The sequence below is a fragment of the Triticum urartu genome, chromosome 4, assembly GCF_003073215.2.
Source record: "Triticum urartu cultivar G1812 chromosome 4, Tu2.1, whole genome shotgun sequence".
NCBI lineage: Eukaryota > Viridiplantae > Streptophyta > Magnoliopsida > Poales > Poaceae > Triticum > Triticum urartu.
The window spans coordinates 509,075,934-509,092,677 of NC_053025.1; the positions used below are offsets into that span (position 1 = coordinate 509,075,934).

The 16,744-nt window shown below is 46.7% G+C and overlaps 1 protein-coding gene across 1 annotated transcript; it reads left to right on the plus strand.

Moving 5' to 3' along the window:
- The first annotated feature begins 237 nt into the window (after positions 1 to 237).
- Positions 238 to 6,819, plus strand: LOC125552340 (ATP-dependent Clp protease ATP-binding subunit CLPT1, chloroplastic-like). The gene is made up of 6 exons (XM_048715846.1): positions 238 to 533; positions 726 to 761; positions 838 to 947; positions 1,818 to 1,997; positions 6,291 to 6,418; positions 6,497 to 6,819. The coding sequence occupies exons 1-6, from the start codon at positions 331 to 333 to the stop codon at positions 6,527 to 6,529; spliced, it is 690 nt and encodes a 229-aa protein (XP_048571803.1). The 5' UTR covers positions 238 to 330; the 3' UTR covers positions 6,530 to 6,819.
- The last annotated feature ends 9,925 nt before the right edge of the window (positions 6,820 to 16,744 follow it).

The window sequence follows — 16,744 nt, forward strand, 5'->3', positions numbered from 1 at the left end:
TTATACAATATGAAAATTTAAGTCATGATGTATCTACTGATATTGATTTCACATTATAAATGTTGGTATTTTATTTTATAAAGTTAATCAAATTTTACGAGGCTTGACTTCAGACAAATCTTATATGGGAAGTAAAAAGGACCAGAGGGAGTAGAGCGTGCAAAGTTTGCGTTTTGCAAGCAGGAGGACTTAAGTGAGCTTCAGTGGCAAATACAAGGGCTGATACTGTATTTAACTCCTCCTCTCGCTCTACCCCCTAAAAAAAACTATCCTCTCGTTCTATCTCTTCCCCTATCCCCGAGAAACCCCGAAACCTCCGCCCGCCCGCCAATGGCGACCGCCGCCCAGGTCGCCGCCACATTTCTCTCCTTCCTCTCATGCCCCCGTCACCACACCGCTCCCTCCCCTTCCATCTCCTTCCTGGCGACCCCTGTATTGCCCGCCTCGCTCCGGGCCGCTGCCGCGGGGGGCCAAACCCTCACCTTCCGCTGCCGGGGCCGTCGCATCGCCGTCGTTGCTCAGCTCCCTACTATGTAAGGATGATCAATAATACTGCGACCACTCAACAATTTGTTCCCGATAAACATTTCTGAACTTGAGCTGTTTTCTCCTAAATCTTGAAACATTTGGAATTTAGCACATAGTATAACTACTTTTGCGCGATTTGACTATTGTACTTCCGGTCGGATCCTGTGACGAGCTTGATTTGGGAGTTTTTTTCCCAGGATTCCAGAGCTAGCTAGCGGGGAGAAGAAAATCCGGTAAGCTATAATCCCCTCGACATGTCGCCATCTTGTGTCTATACACGGAGCTGACATGGGGATTCACTGCACACAGGTGGTCATCGAGGGCGGTGCGATCATTTGCAATGGCGGAGCTGGAGGCACGGAAGATGAGGTACCCAACCACAGGCACCGAGGGGCTGCTTATGGGCATACTCGTTGAAGGTGAGGCACAACCACGTTTGAGCTTACATTTCTGCCCGAACATATGCTTATTTGCTATGCTTGGTGTTTGTGTAAGCAACTTAAGTGTGGCAAAGTAGTTGTGAACTGTGGTTGCAAATGGGATATGATGAATTGGAAGAGAATGAAGAATGATAGATTTTCTCCAAAAAGAAAAACATTACAAAGAATAATGGAGGCGTTAGAACTTCGAAGATTTTGGAGATTCCTTCTCAGAAAGATACTAGAAGTAAGTCTGAGCTATTGATTTCTTGTTTATCTTGTACTCCCTCCCTCCGGAATTAGTTGACCATCAAACTGATGTACCTAGTAGCACTGAAATATGTCTAGATACATCCGTTTGAGCATCAACTAATTCCGAACGGAGGAAGAAAGAAACTAAGAGTATCTATGACTGACTGATGAGATTGGCTTCACAGAAACTAAGAATACTTTTTCGTAGTTTAAAAGAAACATATAAAAAGGATCGTGTACACTACACCATTATTTATAAGGCATCCCTCCTTGCATGCTTAGGCGGCAAGTAGCCCTGGCAGCGTCTTGCAATTTTGCCTTCTTTAGGCGCTTAGCCTTGGGCGCTTAGGCGGCAAGTCGCCCTGGCAGCGCCTTGCAATTATGCCCGCTTTAGGCGCTTAGGTATCAGGATGGTTGGTGCTCGCCTTAGGTCGCCTTATAAACGATGCACTACACATGCTCTGATGCTCAATTGCTGTTTTAGTGGACATCTAAAGATTCCTGATACCATAATTTACCATGATATTGCCAAACGTTGAGCTAATATTTGCTGTTTATCAGTTTTCTATATTGCTATGCCTATTTTGATGCACTAAACTACAAATTTGTTGCTTTCAGGAACTAGTGACGCGGCAAAACTTATGCGTGCTAATGGAATCACATTGCTCACGGTGCGTGACGCGGCAGCAACAATACTTGGGAAGTCAGAAATGTTTTACTTCAGTCCTATGCATCCACCATTGACAGAATCTGCACAGCGTGCCCTTGATTGGGCTGTAAACGAGAAACTAAAGTCAGGTTAGTTCCTTCAAAATATGCTTCCATTATTGTTCATTACTCATTTGTGCTGACAAGGTACTCAAATTCTTCTCTGTACTCTCTAGTAAACAGTATCTGATTGCGCCACATGCTTGTTCTTACTGTTATGGGGCTTAAGTAATGAGTGTATTTTTTCTTGTTTGCAGAACAAGTAGTGTTGGCGTATTATTTTCCATAATTGATAGTCTACTGAAGATTAATAAATATGTCTAATATCATATATTTACATTGCATATATGTTTAATGATTCCGTCTTGGGTTAACACAAAGATTAAGCTTACCTAGGCATAGAGGAGGAATGTAGAATACTATGTTTACTACTCCCTCTGTAAAGAAACAGAAGACTTTAGTGATCTAAACGCTCTTATATTTCTTTACGGAGAGAGTACTTTATTTCTGCAACGTTTTACATAGTAATGTGTTTCTACTTTCTATACGATGACTATATGTTACCATCTCCTACAGTCTGGATAGCCAATACTTAAATAGTAACAGGTAACCGTAGTCATGCTTTTAACAAATCGATCATTGCATGCATGCCACTACTTCAAGTACAAAACAAGTAAAATGTGTTACCATAGAGGCTTACGGTTACCACAGTAAATCACTCTAAACTAGGTATATACTATTAGGTCACTCTATTGGGAAAACGATGATTCATGTAGGACATATTTCAATTTGGTTTGTTCCACTGCAATTTCCTCGAATTTAACCTTCTTGTATAGTGTTGGTTTACATTTGTAGAGCCATAACTACCAACGCTCCGTCCAAAATAGAAGTGCATACGGTCTGTAGATTAATGATCAAACTCACTATCCACAATTGTTTTTCCTCAGATGTGTTATCTCTCTATCATCTATATTATTTACTTCATTTCCCTGATGAATGTCTATCAGACCATTAGGCTATGCACACCTGCTGACCTGAATCTGTAACATAAGAGCACGAACTGGGTTTAAATGATGAACATAAATGCTGCAGTGTGCAGTGTCTTTGATTTCATTTCTGAGAGTCTCTGAAATTGTTGATATGTGACAATGATTTCAAGCTTTTGTGGGGGAGAACATACTGATGAGAATCGAAATTATGTTGATACTGGGCTCCTGGCTCGATGAGCTAATATCTAGATATCGGTTTGGTATCTGTATTTCTCTATAGGTCATATTACAAATCAATTACTCTTCTCTCAGATGTTTGAAAAGTGAGGGTATTTTCTTACAGCGACCCTGAGAACCCATAACTATACACTATGGAGTAAGCAATGAATAGGATTTTTATGGTTGGACCATTCGATCTGCATGACAAATTCGAGGACAACATGTGTGCATGACCATGTTGCCGTAAGTCTATTGTGGGCTTAGTAATATTTTTTGTGCCTCTTGTGAAGTCCTAAAAGCAGCCTATGCCCACTTTATGTTACTCATAGGTCCCAAATGGAGAGTGCATATGTCAATGTGGCCAAAATTTGGTTCAATATATTTGGTCTTATTGACAAGAATTTGCATTCATTTGGTGTGTTGCCAATAAGTTGCTAAAATTCTATTCACATCATAGTTGCCGGATTTGCAGTTCGCTCGTTCACAATTCAGGTTCAGGATTCGCAATTCACTAGTGCCTATGAATCGAGTTTGATAGGGGGTATACATCTCCGGTTCGTGAATCGGGTGACCGTTACGTGAATTCAATGACTCCGATTGAATCCGATGGCTGCGATGACTCGGATTCTGAACTCAGTATAAGCAAAAAAATAAAATAAAAAATATACGAGTGCCAAAGGGCATGAAACAATAAAGTCACTAATAGAATAATGTTTAGTTCATAATCAACCAGTGGACTGTTTGCAACCAGCTTAGCAGCTTGACTACATGGCTACATGCATAAAGACATAATGAGTTGAATAGTTAAAAACCACAAAAATGCACATATAAAAAATACTATTAATGCGTTGTTGACCCTTTGTGCGTATATAAGCTCTTAATGAGCACCTGAATCAGTGACATAACAAATACCAAAATCTGATTAGAGACGAATGGAGGGAAACTTCCCACCAAAAAATTCACTTTGGGGCCACATGCCGGAGTGCTTAGTCTCATCCGACCAGATTCATTGTTTTCTCCAGAAAGCCCGCGCCCCCAACTCCACCCCATTGTCTTCAAATTTCAGGCCTTCCTAATTCCAGATCCCCAACTGGTGGACTGCTCTGCATGCACCAGGGCCCCCCGTGTAGAAGCTGCAGCAAGTATCACGTAGGACACATCGCCTTATCCGCGATGGAGGCGATGCAGAAGGTGCTGCTGCACAGAGGCGACTCATCGGATCCGACATCTTCATTGTCGTCATGCCGGCCACCACATATTGGCCGTCGCCTTCGTGCACCAGCTACATGCATGTGCCGGGTCGAGTAGCTGCTGCCCACCCACTATGTCTGCGCCGAGCGCCGCAATTTCGTAGCCACTGGCCGCTAGAACAAGGGTTGTGCTGCTGCACACATGGCCGCACCAGGCTAGCCAACGATTTCATTTTTTGGGTTTGTTTTGAGTTCGGCGAATCTGGCACCGTTTAGCTACCGATCTGAGCAAATTTGAACCCTGTTCTAGATAAATCTGTTGGAATCGTGGTTCAGTGGCTTTTGTAGCAAATCCGGCAACTATGATTCACATTAGCATGTCAGTATTCTTCACAAAGTTGAGCAAACCGAAGTGGACAAGTTTTGACCAGACTTCGACACAACTTGTTAATCCAATGTCAGTATAAAGCAAGCAGCCAAGGACACCTTCACTGAATAACTGAAAACATGCCAGTTTTCACCAAGCATAGGACCATACATTCAAGCATCAGACCAAGGCATGTGTTACTCATTTGTTGTAATAACCTGCAAATGCATTGGATATGCTGTAAAGCCTACTCCCTCCATGTCACAATACATACCCATTTTAGATTCCATCCCAGTCAAACATTTTAAGGTTTTACCAACATCTGCGACACCAAATTAATAGAATTAGGTCCGAAATATACTTTCCTAATGCATGCTTGATTTTGAGGAAATATATTTTCATAAAAACTCATGGTCAAGGTTACATTTGAGACATGTCAATGTAGGAGGGAGTACTTAATTCCTTCCTTTTGTAAAATCGCTTTGTTTCCAACTTGATAAAGGACTTACCAACACCGTTCGTCCACTGGATTGATAAAGCTGTTTCAGCATATCTTTTACGGCAGGTATTGTTTATATAGGGTTTAGAGCTGCTTATATTTTGCATGAAGCCTAGATCTACCACTTTTGTCCATTTGATATCATTTCACCAAAAATGATTTGAACAGGACCATGTTAGTACCAGTTTCCTCTAATAAGTTGAGTTTAAAAACACACTGGGTGTGTTAGCAACTCTGTCTGCAACAAAGTTATATAAAAAGTGCTCTGATGGGATTGCTTCTGCATTGATAATCCTATATTTAGAATTAGCATCCAGGAGTCCTTAAGACCACCATGAACTTCTTAGCTTGACAATTCCAGCTCGGCATTCATGAGATGACATCTTCATAGTTCATTCATGCAGGACTGTGGGGCAGGTAAAGACTGTATTTTGTTAAGTCTTGTGAGAATTGAAGGGGTTGGAGGTCTTTTTTTCGTTAAGATTATGTACCTCTCCAGACATGTCACTTGTGATCTGCGTGTCTGAGAAGGACCTGGAATTGAAGTCGTGTACGTTTGGTATTGTAAAGTTTGGTAGGTATCAACTACAGTGCTAGTCTAAAATTGCATCAAAACTCTTGCACAAATTGACTGTCCCAGGTCATACTGTAGCCATTACAGTTTCGAATGCTAGTATTTCCCCCTCTTTTGCAATATAGTAGTATTTCCATTTCTGAATCGGTTTGTTGCTACATGTTTGGGTCTAACACTATATGAATATGATCATTTAGTTCAATGGGGTCTAGATATTTATGGCCACTCCCTTCTTAAGTGCACTATGCTTAGAGTCCTGTTGGTTTTATCTACCGCTTGTTAATTGCACTATGCTTACAGTCCTGTTGGTTTTATCTACAGCTTGTTAAGTGCACTATGCACTATTCTTAACTTTGTGTCCTGAACCCTGATTGCTGATTCCCTTGTATGTTTGCTGACCGGGTAGCACTGTTCCTGATCTGTGTACGCGTTTCAGCGTGAATGGAAGTGTGATGCATTTCTTTGTTGTTTTCTACCTGCCCATGTGAAATATCATATGTTTATTCCTTATTTGTTTTGTTTAATGAGTTGAATTCTGACTTCAGGTGAGGACGGAGAGGTAACGGCCAATCATTTGTTCCTGGCGATATGGTCAGATAAAGAGTCAGCTGGTCATAAGGTTCTGGCTTCCCTTGGTTTTGATGATCAGAAAGCCAGTTTGCTGGCCAAAACGGTAACGGTCTAATTCTTCGTCGAGGTAGATACTTCACAGGGCTAATGGTTTCTCAAACCTTCTACCAACCCTCTGCAGGCAGGCGAAGAGAAAGCAATGAGTCCTAGATAGCAAATCAAGCAGCCGGTTTATAATTGAACTTCCCGGAGGTTATTTATGTGTTCACCTGGCAACATCTAGGCACTAGTTGGCGGCTGGCGGTACCATGGAGCTTCGATAAGTTTTAGGGGTTTTAAGATCGGTTAGGCCGAATCCAAAATGTGTACTCCCACTATTGCCAAACGCAGTACATGTAAAAACATTACAATGTATTTTCGGACGAACACGGTTTTCTTCCACTCTCAGCTAGTTTGTTGGACTGCCCTTCGGAGACCCATTCAAAGATCCAGATTCTGAGTTCATCCCCACCTTCAGAGTTTTTGTTCAATCTCAATCTGAATCCTGACAAACCATGACCATTTTATGGAAAGCGACTGCTCTCCACATCACCGTATAAGTTTGACACGGGACATTATCATCATCTGCGCCTAGAAGTGTGTAGTTTTCTCATCATTCTAAGCAGGGGAAGGGAAGCTTTGCCCACTTTACACCAAATGCGCAACACGAGGTTGGTAGTACCTGGCACTATGCTTCGATTGCAAGGACATCTACCTTCAAATCTTTTACATTGTTTATTGCTGTTTTCACCCTGGCTCTGCGCATTGTTTTTGTTCTGCTTATTGGCGCAGAGCAACCAAGCTGACAGTGACCATCGGGAGGTTATACATTGTATTCGCGGACAGGGAGGTGTCATGGCTCGACACTTAGCATGTACATACTGGAAGCCGACGCCATGTTGGTGTGGTCAGGTGGGCTGCCCCATTCCCGGGCTTAGGTTTCTGCTCCCAGGTCCTCATCAAGTAGCATCAATTCTACTATCTGCCACCGACAGGGATCAGAACCTGCCCGGGGACGACGAACAGGACCAGCGAGAAAGTAAGCGATGTGATTTATTGGAATTCCTTGCGTGCCAGCAACTGCACTGCATGAACACTTTCAAATTTATGGGCCACTGCCTTACTATCATGGCGCGTTTACCTACTTTTTGGCATGTCTTTTCGGATGGACCATATATATCCGAACCAGCCGTTCACGCTGCTGCCACATAATGGCATTAAATCGCATGTTTCAGCAGGGAACTCGATCGACCTGCAGTTCTGTACGACTTGTGTGGGAGTGTAAGTGCACTCCAAGCCTCGTGCTCGCTAGCTAGGGATATAAGTATATTCAACTATGCGTGGCAAGTCTCCGGGTTAACAAATGATCAAGCAAAAAGTTGTGTGCAACCTACGTGTTGGCCGTTTTCTTTTCGTCTTGAAGCGCGCACTAGTCTACTAGAGTAATGCAAGGCTATATATAAACAAGCACGAAGATTTTCGCTTCTCCGGCGCGCTTTATCGATTGTTTACTCTTTCGTGTCTGCCCCACTCCTTCGAATGTTTGCATCAAAAGGCATGTGCCCCCTTTTTGTTGCCTACTTATATAGTATTAACGTCTTATATTTTGGTACGAAGGTAGTGTATTAGAGTGCCCGGTGTAAGATAGCAATAGCATGCATCTCTTGCCTGTACTGATCCGTGCTTTTGACATGTAACACCAAAGATTGCAAATGCATTTGTAGGAGCATATCATTCATTGATCCATGCATGCCATTAGCATCTTAATAGCGTCGTTTTGTGGGTCTGGTACCTGCTGAGCCGTTTCTTGATGCCTATATATGTGTTCTCTGGTCTCCTCCATTACAAGTATAAATCCAAAGTGGTAGGACCAAGAGATGCATGGCGTGAGTACCTCACAGAATACCACTTGGGAGCTAATCAGGTGCTAACCCCAGATCTCTCGGGGAGCTGCGGCCACTGGCCACCCTCCTGGTCTCCTCCACACTGGACAAATCCAGTGTCATATCTCTAGTAGTTCTCCGCCAGCCCACAAGTCAAGGGGATGCATCCACGACGGGCGACTGGTCCTGTAGATATGATAGCTCATGCCCATGCACGTCCAAAGCCGATGCTCTTTCTTAGGTCGTTTGACTACTGGCGCTGCACGGGATATATGGCATTGGACCACTCACTGCCAGCGCTTAGCCTTTTGCAATCTCGATCTGCCTAAGTTTCTCACGTGCCATCTATCTACACATCGGACGCGTAGGCGTAGGAGCACTGTAGTGCTGGGAGTTGGGAAAGTCACGTAGGTTCTCCTTCCCGCGCCACATTAAATTCACTGCCAGTGGAGGCGAGTGCAAGTCCGGTTCCGGTCCGGCAAAGTGGTGCGCCCCAGCCCCCAGGTGCTCATTCCTGTGGCACTCTTCGCCAATCGTTCAGTTATCCCCGTCTCAGGATATGCTCTACTGCTGCTGGTGCTGCTGCTGCTAGTGGTGGTGGTAGATGCACAGCTTCGCTTAGGTTGATCTTCTATAGAGTATACTCTAGTTAACCCTATGTACTATGCGTTGCTCGATCGCCTCGATGGAAACACTACTCTAGTTACTCTAGTTAACCCTATATAGCAAGTGAGATGAGTTGGTTTCGGTTAATGAAGTCAAGGAGTTGTACATGCATTTGCTAGTATGATATTCTTCCATTGGGCCTAAAAAACCGTGAGCTGTTTTTTTAGTACGCGCCGCGCACACTTCAGTGCCAGTGATTAGATTTTTCCAACCTGTGTAGAAGATGCAACAACGGCACATAAAAGAATTCGCGGAATTTTTCGGCGACCATTCCATGAAAACATGGAAAAAGTTGGGCACATATATGCATACCGCATTGACAACACGGCCATGTTCATGGCCAAAAATAATAATATTCCCGCGGATTGTATTGTATAATAATACGATAAGGTAACTAGTTGTCCGTACCGGCGACGAGCTTGGCCTTATTATTGGACATACTCCTTGGGTATCCATGCGGGGGCTCCATTTGTTTGCACCGGCTGTCGGCAAAACAGATGGTCTACGTACCTGCTGTATTCTGATGGAGCTGACATCTTGTCACTGAAACCCATTACCACCCGCAGGATTTCTGGGAGGAGCTACTCCCGACTTACTGAAAGCAATAGAGAAATAGGGGGGAGAAGATGGCCCACGTACTCAAACCTCAGCTAAATTTTGGGGATTCCTATGCGCTGACCGCACGAGTGCAAGGGGAGAAAATTTAAGCAATCTCTTACGTGCACCTCTACCTAAGTCGGTTCCACTTCCGTCTGCATTCTCCCTTTGCATATACACCAGTACATGTCAGGGTTCTAGTGGGGGGTTTAGTATAGGGCTTCCGACGGTTTTGTCTTCCATCTCCATTAAATTAATAGAGTTAATACTCTGACTTATTTATCAATGTCGCGAAACCGGTCGGGAAAATAGGCATCTCAGTTAGTTGTTGGTCGAGAAAATCACATTTGGTTGCAGTTTACAAACCGATATGAATATTTCTTTTCTGAATCTTAGTCACTCTATGAGCAAAAGTCAGGACCGTCTGAGATATTATCTGTATTCCAGTCGGTTTGTGCTATAAAATCGGTTGTATCCTTAATTCCCATGGCTATGCTCATTTCTGTTCTCCAGCAAGCCATGCAAACATAATTGACAGCAACTGATCTATCACAAATCTCAAAAGATCAACACACATTCATCTCATTCACCATACACATACACATACACATACACATACACATTCACATTCACATTCACATTCACATTCATCTTATCATAGAAGCATCACATTCATCATGTACATCACATAAGCATAACAAATTACAAAATTAACAAGTGGCACACGTTATGTTGAGTATCATATTAGTTAGGAAATATACAATGGACTAGAATTTATTTCTATTTTGTCTTGTACTCCAAGTTGATCATATACTCCTATATATACACCGACGAGGCTCAAGTAATAAACAACAATTCCTGAAGATATGCTACACATGTTGTTTCAATGTGATCTGGCGAGGAGTCTGTGGTCTGGTCTTGGTCTTCTTGACCACATCAATCATGCAATACAGATAGATAGATCAGGATTAGCTATTTTGGAATTCATTCTCGTGGAACCAGATTCACCGCTGGAGATCATGCCAAATGTTAACCAAAAGGAAGCTATTGCAGCAGGATGCTGGTACTTATGGTGGCTGCGCCGACGCCATACACACCATGACTCGTGCCCTCATGCTTTTCGGTGGCCTATTTCAGTCTTAAGCTTGACTGGAAATTACAAGAAAACTTTACTACGAACGCAAGAGAAGCGAGATCATAAATGGAGGAAGCCGGAGGCAAGGTATATTAAGTTAAATGTAGACGCTTCTTTCCTTGCAGATGAGGGTTCTGGTGCCACAACGGCTGTCCTAAGGGATGAGAAAGGGAGATTTATTGTAGCTCAGTGCAAATTTATTCAGTTTGCAGCAGATGTCGTTACAACTGAGGCCATGGCAATGCGAGATGGCCTAATTTTGGCAAACACATTGGGATTTAACAGGGTTGAATCGGAGTCTGATTCCTTGAGTGTGGTGAACTGTTGTCAAGGACAAGACCAGTGGTGGGATGCAGCGGTGGCGGTCTTTGCTGAATGCATTGACATGGCGACTTCGATAGGAAAGGTCATCTTTTCTCATTGTTTTCATGAAGGAAACTCGGTAGCTCATGAGCTAGCTAAATTCAGCTTTTGTAATAAGTGTGAGACTAGTTGGACTGATGAACCACCTGGTTTCTTAGTTCCATATCTAGTGAACGATGTAACTCTTATTTGATCTTAATAAAGCTAGCCATGATGGCCTTTCCCCCAAAATAAAAAATAAAAAAAATAAACAACAATTCCACTATATCCCATATATTCCTCCAAGCCGCCGCAGCTTCCGCACCGCGCCGCCTCCGGGGCTGTCGATCTCCATGACTGCCACCTGGGGCCGCGCTGCCCATACCTAAGATTCGTCCGTTGGTCGCGTTGACCGGCTGTCCTAAAAGTTTTTTTCCTGATCCTTTGATCCGAGATTTTCTTCCTCGCCGATTGCATTGATCGGCATTTCTTTTTGTTTGCATCTAAGATCTGTTTGCGTCATATGCCTTTCGTCATCTACAACGCACATTAGTGATATTTTTTGTTTACAAACTCCCTAGGCGGGTGGCTAATCTTAGAAATAACTATTTTTGATACAATGCAAACGGTGATACTCAATCATCGCCGACGACTCTAGCCTTCACCGGCTGCAACGCGCGCACTGGTACGGCGGTCGGTCGCATCCTACACTGGCCCTTCGTCCTGCGCGCGTGCGTGCCGCGTGGTGCAGACGGCCGCTAGCGCCTGCCCACAAGGCCATCTGGATCCACTCCGTTGTCGATGCATGCATCACGTGCAGGATACTTGCACGTGTTCTATGCGGGTATGCTTGCATGCATGCGTTTGCTGTTGGCTCGTCCGACTGCGTGGACATACTCCCTCCGTTCATTAGTCTGCTTGGGTAGTATTATAAGTTAGTATCATGCATATAATACTAGTGTATGATACTACCTTTCTAATGTATAGTATTTTATAGTAGTATCATAGATGACTTTATTTATTGCCATGCATGACACATAGTAGTGTAGCATTTATTATGATACGATATCATAATATGATATCCAACCTTCTCTTTCTTCATTTAATTCTATACCACATCATCTAAATTGCCTAGTTGTCATGCATGATACTAGTTATGATACTCCCATTACGATCAGCCTTAGGCCAATTCCACCGCACGACCCTATTCTGTTCGGTCCCGTCTATTTGGGGTAAAATGGACTGACCCAGCGCGCGATGGCTCGGACCCATCTGATCCGTTTTGTGTCCGGGCCGATCCATTTCAAGCGCAAACTTACGCCGAGTTTGAGTCGTGGCGAACATCAAACGGACGCGCGCCTCGTCCGCGTCGGGGCCGCGTGGACGGCGGCCACCTACCTCCCACCCGCCCCATCAATGCGCACGCGCGGGCGGCCCCGCCTGTCATCCGCCCAGGCGAGGGGTCGCGGTCCTTTTTAAATGAAAACTGTGGACCAGTCGTCGTCCACACTGCCCCACGCCACCCCGCGGCCTCCTCGAAACCCGACAGCGTCAAACCCTAGCCCTCCCCTGTCCTTGAGCTCGCCGGCCGGCCACCTCGAAGCCATGGCCTTCTGGAACCGCAAGGGGAAGCACGACCGCGAGGCCGGCTCCTCGTCGGGGTGCCGCGCCGGCTCCGTGAAGAAGGAGGAGCCCGCATCACCACCACGCCGGGCCCTCGCGCCGCCCGTGTTTTCCATCGCCCCCACGCCCGCCGGCGAGCGCGACCGGCACTACATCCGCGCGTCGGTGTGCCGCCGTTATTGAGAGACGAGGACACCACTCCCCTGGAGCGACGTCCACCTCCCCAACAACTGGCACTTGTCCGCCGACCGTGTGCCGATCCCGCCGGTCCCGGTGAGCGGCCGTGCGCGCCGTGAAGAGATCGAGCGTCGCCGCCGCCTCCTCCCCGACGACCTGTACTACGACGACAGGTACGCCCCGGACTCCTCCCTCTAGGATACCTGGCTCAGGGACGAGCACGACGTGCGGCGTGCCTCCTTCTTCGCCAGCACGGCGTCTGGGCCGCGGCGGCCACGTCGGGAGCACGCAGCGCCTGCTCCCCAGGAGCACGGGCGTAGGCGGGTGCGCGACCTCACGCCCACGCCGTCGCCTTCGCCTTCGCCATCTCCACCACCACTTCCTTGCATGACAGAGGAGGAGGAGGCCTGTCTCATGGCGTGTGTCATGGAGGACTCCATGTACACGCACGATGAGCGCCAATGGGAGGGTCTCGAGGAGATGATGGCCCGCTCCGCCGCCGGCGAGGTAGCCATCCCTGAGCTGGAGATGGTGGCCGCGGAGGAGGCGATGGAGGAGGAGCCGGTGGCCGCGCTCCACCCGGGTCTGGTGGGCCAGGGGTGGGGCTGGTCCTGCACTGCTCCGGAGATGGCCGCCACCGTGTGTGTGAACTGGTGCGCCACTCCGCCGTGGTCACCGGAGCGGGAGGCGTCACCACGGGAGGAGGTCGTGCAGGCACCTCCCGCCGTCCAACCCGCCCTCGTCTACCACGCACCGCCGGCCTACGTGGATCTCGTTAGCAACGACGACGATGCCGGCGGCCACTGAAGACGGCGGCGGCATCGACGGGCACGGGCCGAAGCGCGTCGGCGGCGGCCGTTTTTTTATTTTCTTTTTTAGGTTTAATTATGTCAAGTTGTACGTGAAACTGGGCCGTTTTGTGGCCAAGGACCCTAACTTAAGTTTTAAGTTTTTTAAACTGCGTTTATTTACTTTTTTAAGTCATTTTATTTAACTTTTTATGTTTTTTTAAACACGTCCAATACGAACAAGATTTGGGGTGAGGCCGCGCGCCGGGCGCAACCACGACCCATCGGACAGACGCGGACATGGACGAATTCATTGCCGCCCCAAAGGGACAAAATCCGGCCAAACCGGACGTCCGTTTGGGATCATGCGGTGGAGTTGGCCTTAAAGAGTGTACTTCCAACATTATTAGAGGATCACACTATCTTAAAGTTTAATCGATTTTGTACAAAAATATATCAATGTTTATGAAACTAAATAAGTATTCCCTCCGTTTCAAAATAGATGATTCAACTTTGTACTAACTTTAGTACAAAGTTGAGTCATCTATTTTGAAACGGAGGGAGTATACGATAAAAATATATTTTATCATGATTCTAATGCTACTAATTTAATGACATAAATGTTATATTATTGTATAAATATAGTTAAATATATTTTTTGATTTTTCAATAAATTTGGAAATACACTCTTTAAAGAACGAAGAAAGTACGCAACGATCCTCATACCACGTCCGCCCGTGCAGACGCACGTCGCAGGTGTTTCGCCGTCGGCGCGCGCAACTTTGCAGAATCATGTGACGATCGTCCTCAAGTACATACCGATCAAGCAAGCAACGGGCTGCCCATGCGTTGTCCAGTTGGACCGCAGCGTCCTCGTCTCGCGGTACTCCACGCGGCTGTATCGATTCGTACATTTCCACTGCATTGTCCTTTGGGCCATACTGCCGCGCAGTGCCGGAGTTAAAAATGAAGCAAACCCTGGGCCCAATTTCTTTCGACAACATGGAAAACTTTGGCACTTAAAACTACCTCATACCATTTAAAAAAAAATACATGATGCGGAAGCATAGAAAATAAATTTCAATTTCTCAATAAATCTACATTTAAACTTGATGCTCTATGATTCAAGAAAATAGATAAAAGTGACAGAAGCACAAATATTAATATGGGAATACGATAAATTACCAAATCAATTGATCACTTTGTTGGTGCATTCAGTCCCCCCATCGCTTGATTCCCTCGCTTCGAAATGGTAGGCGTATGCATCTCTGTTGTGGGCACCGGTGAAAAGAATCTCTTCATCTTCTATTTCTACAACATAAATGAAATTGCAAATGCATCAATTTGAGTTCAACAATACACAATACAATGCTGAAATTGCAATCAGCTTTCCTTCTTCCATGACGCGCACGGCCGCACGCACGCACCCTATTTTTTCAGTTGAATTTTGTTAAATGCAGTTCATACACAGAGGTTAGCGGGTTAAATTGCAGAATGCGCTACAAGTACAAACTACAACGAATCAAAGAAAGGTCAGGCAGGGCGAGGGAAGAACAGGGGCGAACGGCGCACACAGGGGCGGAGCTGGGCTGCCGGGGAGTGACCAGGAAGCAGGGGCCTGCCGGAGAAATAGATGGCGGTGGTCGGAGAACGGCGACGGCGCCACGGCGGCCAAGCAGGGAGGCGGCGACGCGAGCGCTCAAGACGAGCGTGTCCTGTGCCGCTGTGCGTACGAGTCAGGTGGATCGTGCGGCCGTGTGCTCGTAGCTGGTGCGTGTAGTGCGTGCGCGTGGATTGCTGGTTTTGGGCCTTTTTTCATTGGGCTGAATCCCAGGCCCAAAAGAAAATTTATGTCCACTAGGAAAAAATCCCACGCCCTGGGCCTGGGCCCTGGGAGCCCGGGGCCCAGCTCCGCCCCTGTTGCCGCGGGCCACGGTCTATCGCTGCCCAGAGGCTGTCTGCTTTAGGTCATCCTCGTCAATGACGACGCCAGCCTCAAGAATCCGTGGGGTCAATGGAATTTTTTTGACTTTTTTCTTCATGATGAACAATAATTGTAGTCTGTTTTTCCAAATAGCCGTGGGGTCGGCTAACCCCACAGCTTACACATAGATTCACCTATGGTTCCTGTGGCTGTATCGACCCTCGCGCTGCCACTACGTTGCCCCATTCGACCGTAGCGAGTGTGGCACGCGATCTCTGCCGCCGTCCCATGGTTCTTTCCGTGGCTGCACCGACTCGCGTGCTCCCGCTACGTCGCCCCTTCGGGTCGCAGTGCCGCGGCCCGTGGTCCACCGCCGCCTAGAGACCGTCCCCGTGGTTGCACCGACCCTCGCGCTGCCGCCGCGTCACCCAATCGAGCCGTAGCGTGCGTGTCACAAGGTCCTTACCGTCGCCCTGAGGTCTTCCTCATTGTCGCCTGACCCATGCGTTGCCGCTGCGTTGCCCCTTCGGGCCGGAGCGCCGCGAACACGCGGTCAACTTCACCATCCACACGCATCAACTTCTATGTGGTATGCGTCGCGCCGCCTTCCTAGTCGCGGGAACGCCACCATCCGCACTGGTCTTCGTCATGCCGTCGGGTTCTTCCTCGCCTACATCAAGCACTGTCGCCGCGCTCCTAACCTAGCCGCCGTCGCCGTCTCCTCAGGCCGCCGCTACCGCTCTTCTTCCCGGTCCACGGTGACTACCTTGACATCGGCCAACCCAACTCGACATCGACCACGGCGTCCGTCGCACAGCTACCTCGACCATGGCTACCCCGCCCTACACTCTCGGCTACATCGACATCGGCACAAAGGGCTACCGCCTTGCTTGAGCAAACTCGTCCGTTTTCACTCAGCCATGACTTCAGCGATGCATCGACCGTTACGACTGTGGGAGGGATGTCGTCGTCTTACCTTCGGATTCTTCTCCAGTCTCACCGTCTGTGTCGCTACCATTGTGACCGCGGGGGATGTTGAGTATCGTGATTAGTTAGGAAATATGAGATAGACTGGGATTTATTTCTACCTTGTCTTGTATTCCAAGTTGACCATGTACTCCTATATATACGTCCACTAGGCTCAAGAAATAAACAACAATTCCACCATATCCCATCTATTCCTCCAACAGAAGTTTAAAATACAACTAATCAAAGTATCACAATTGGGAGAGCAAAGTATCATAAACCCTCTGTG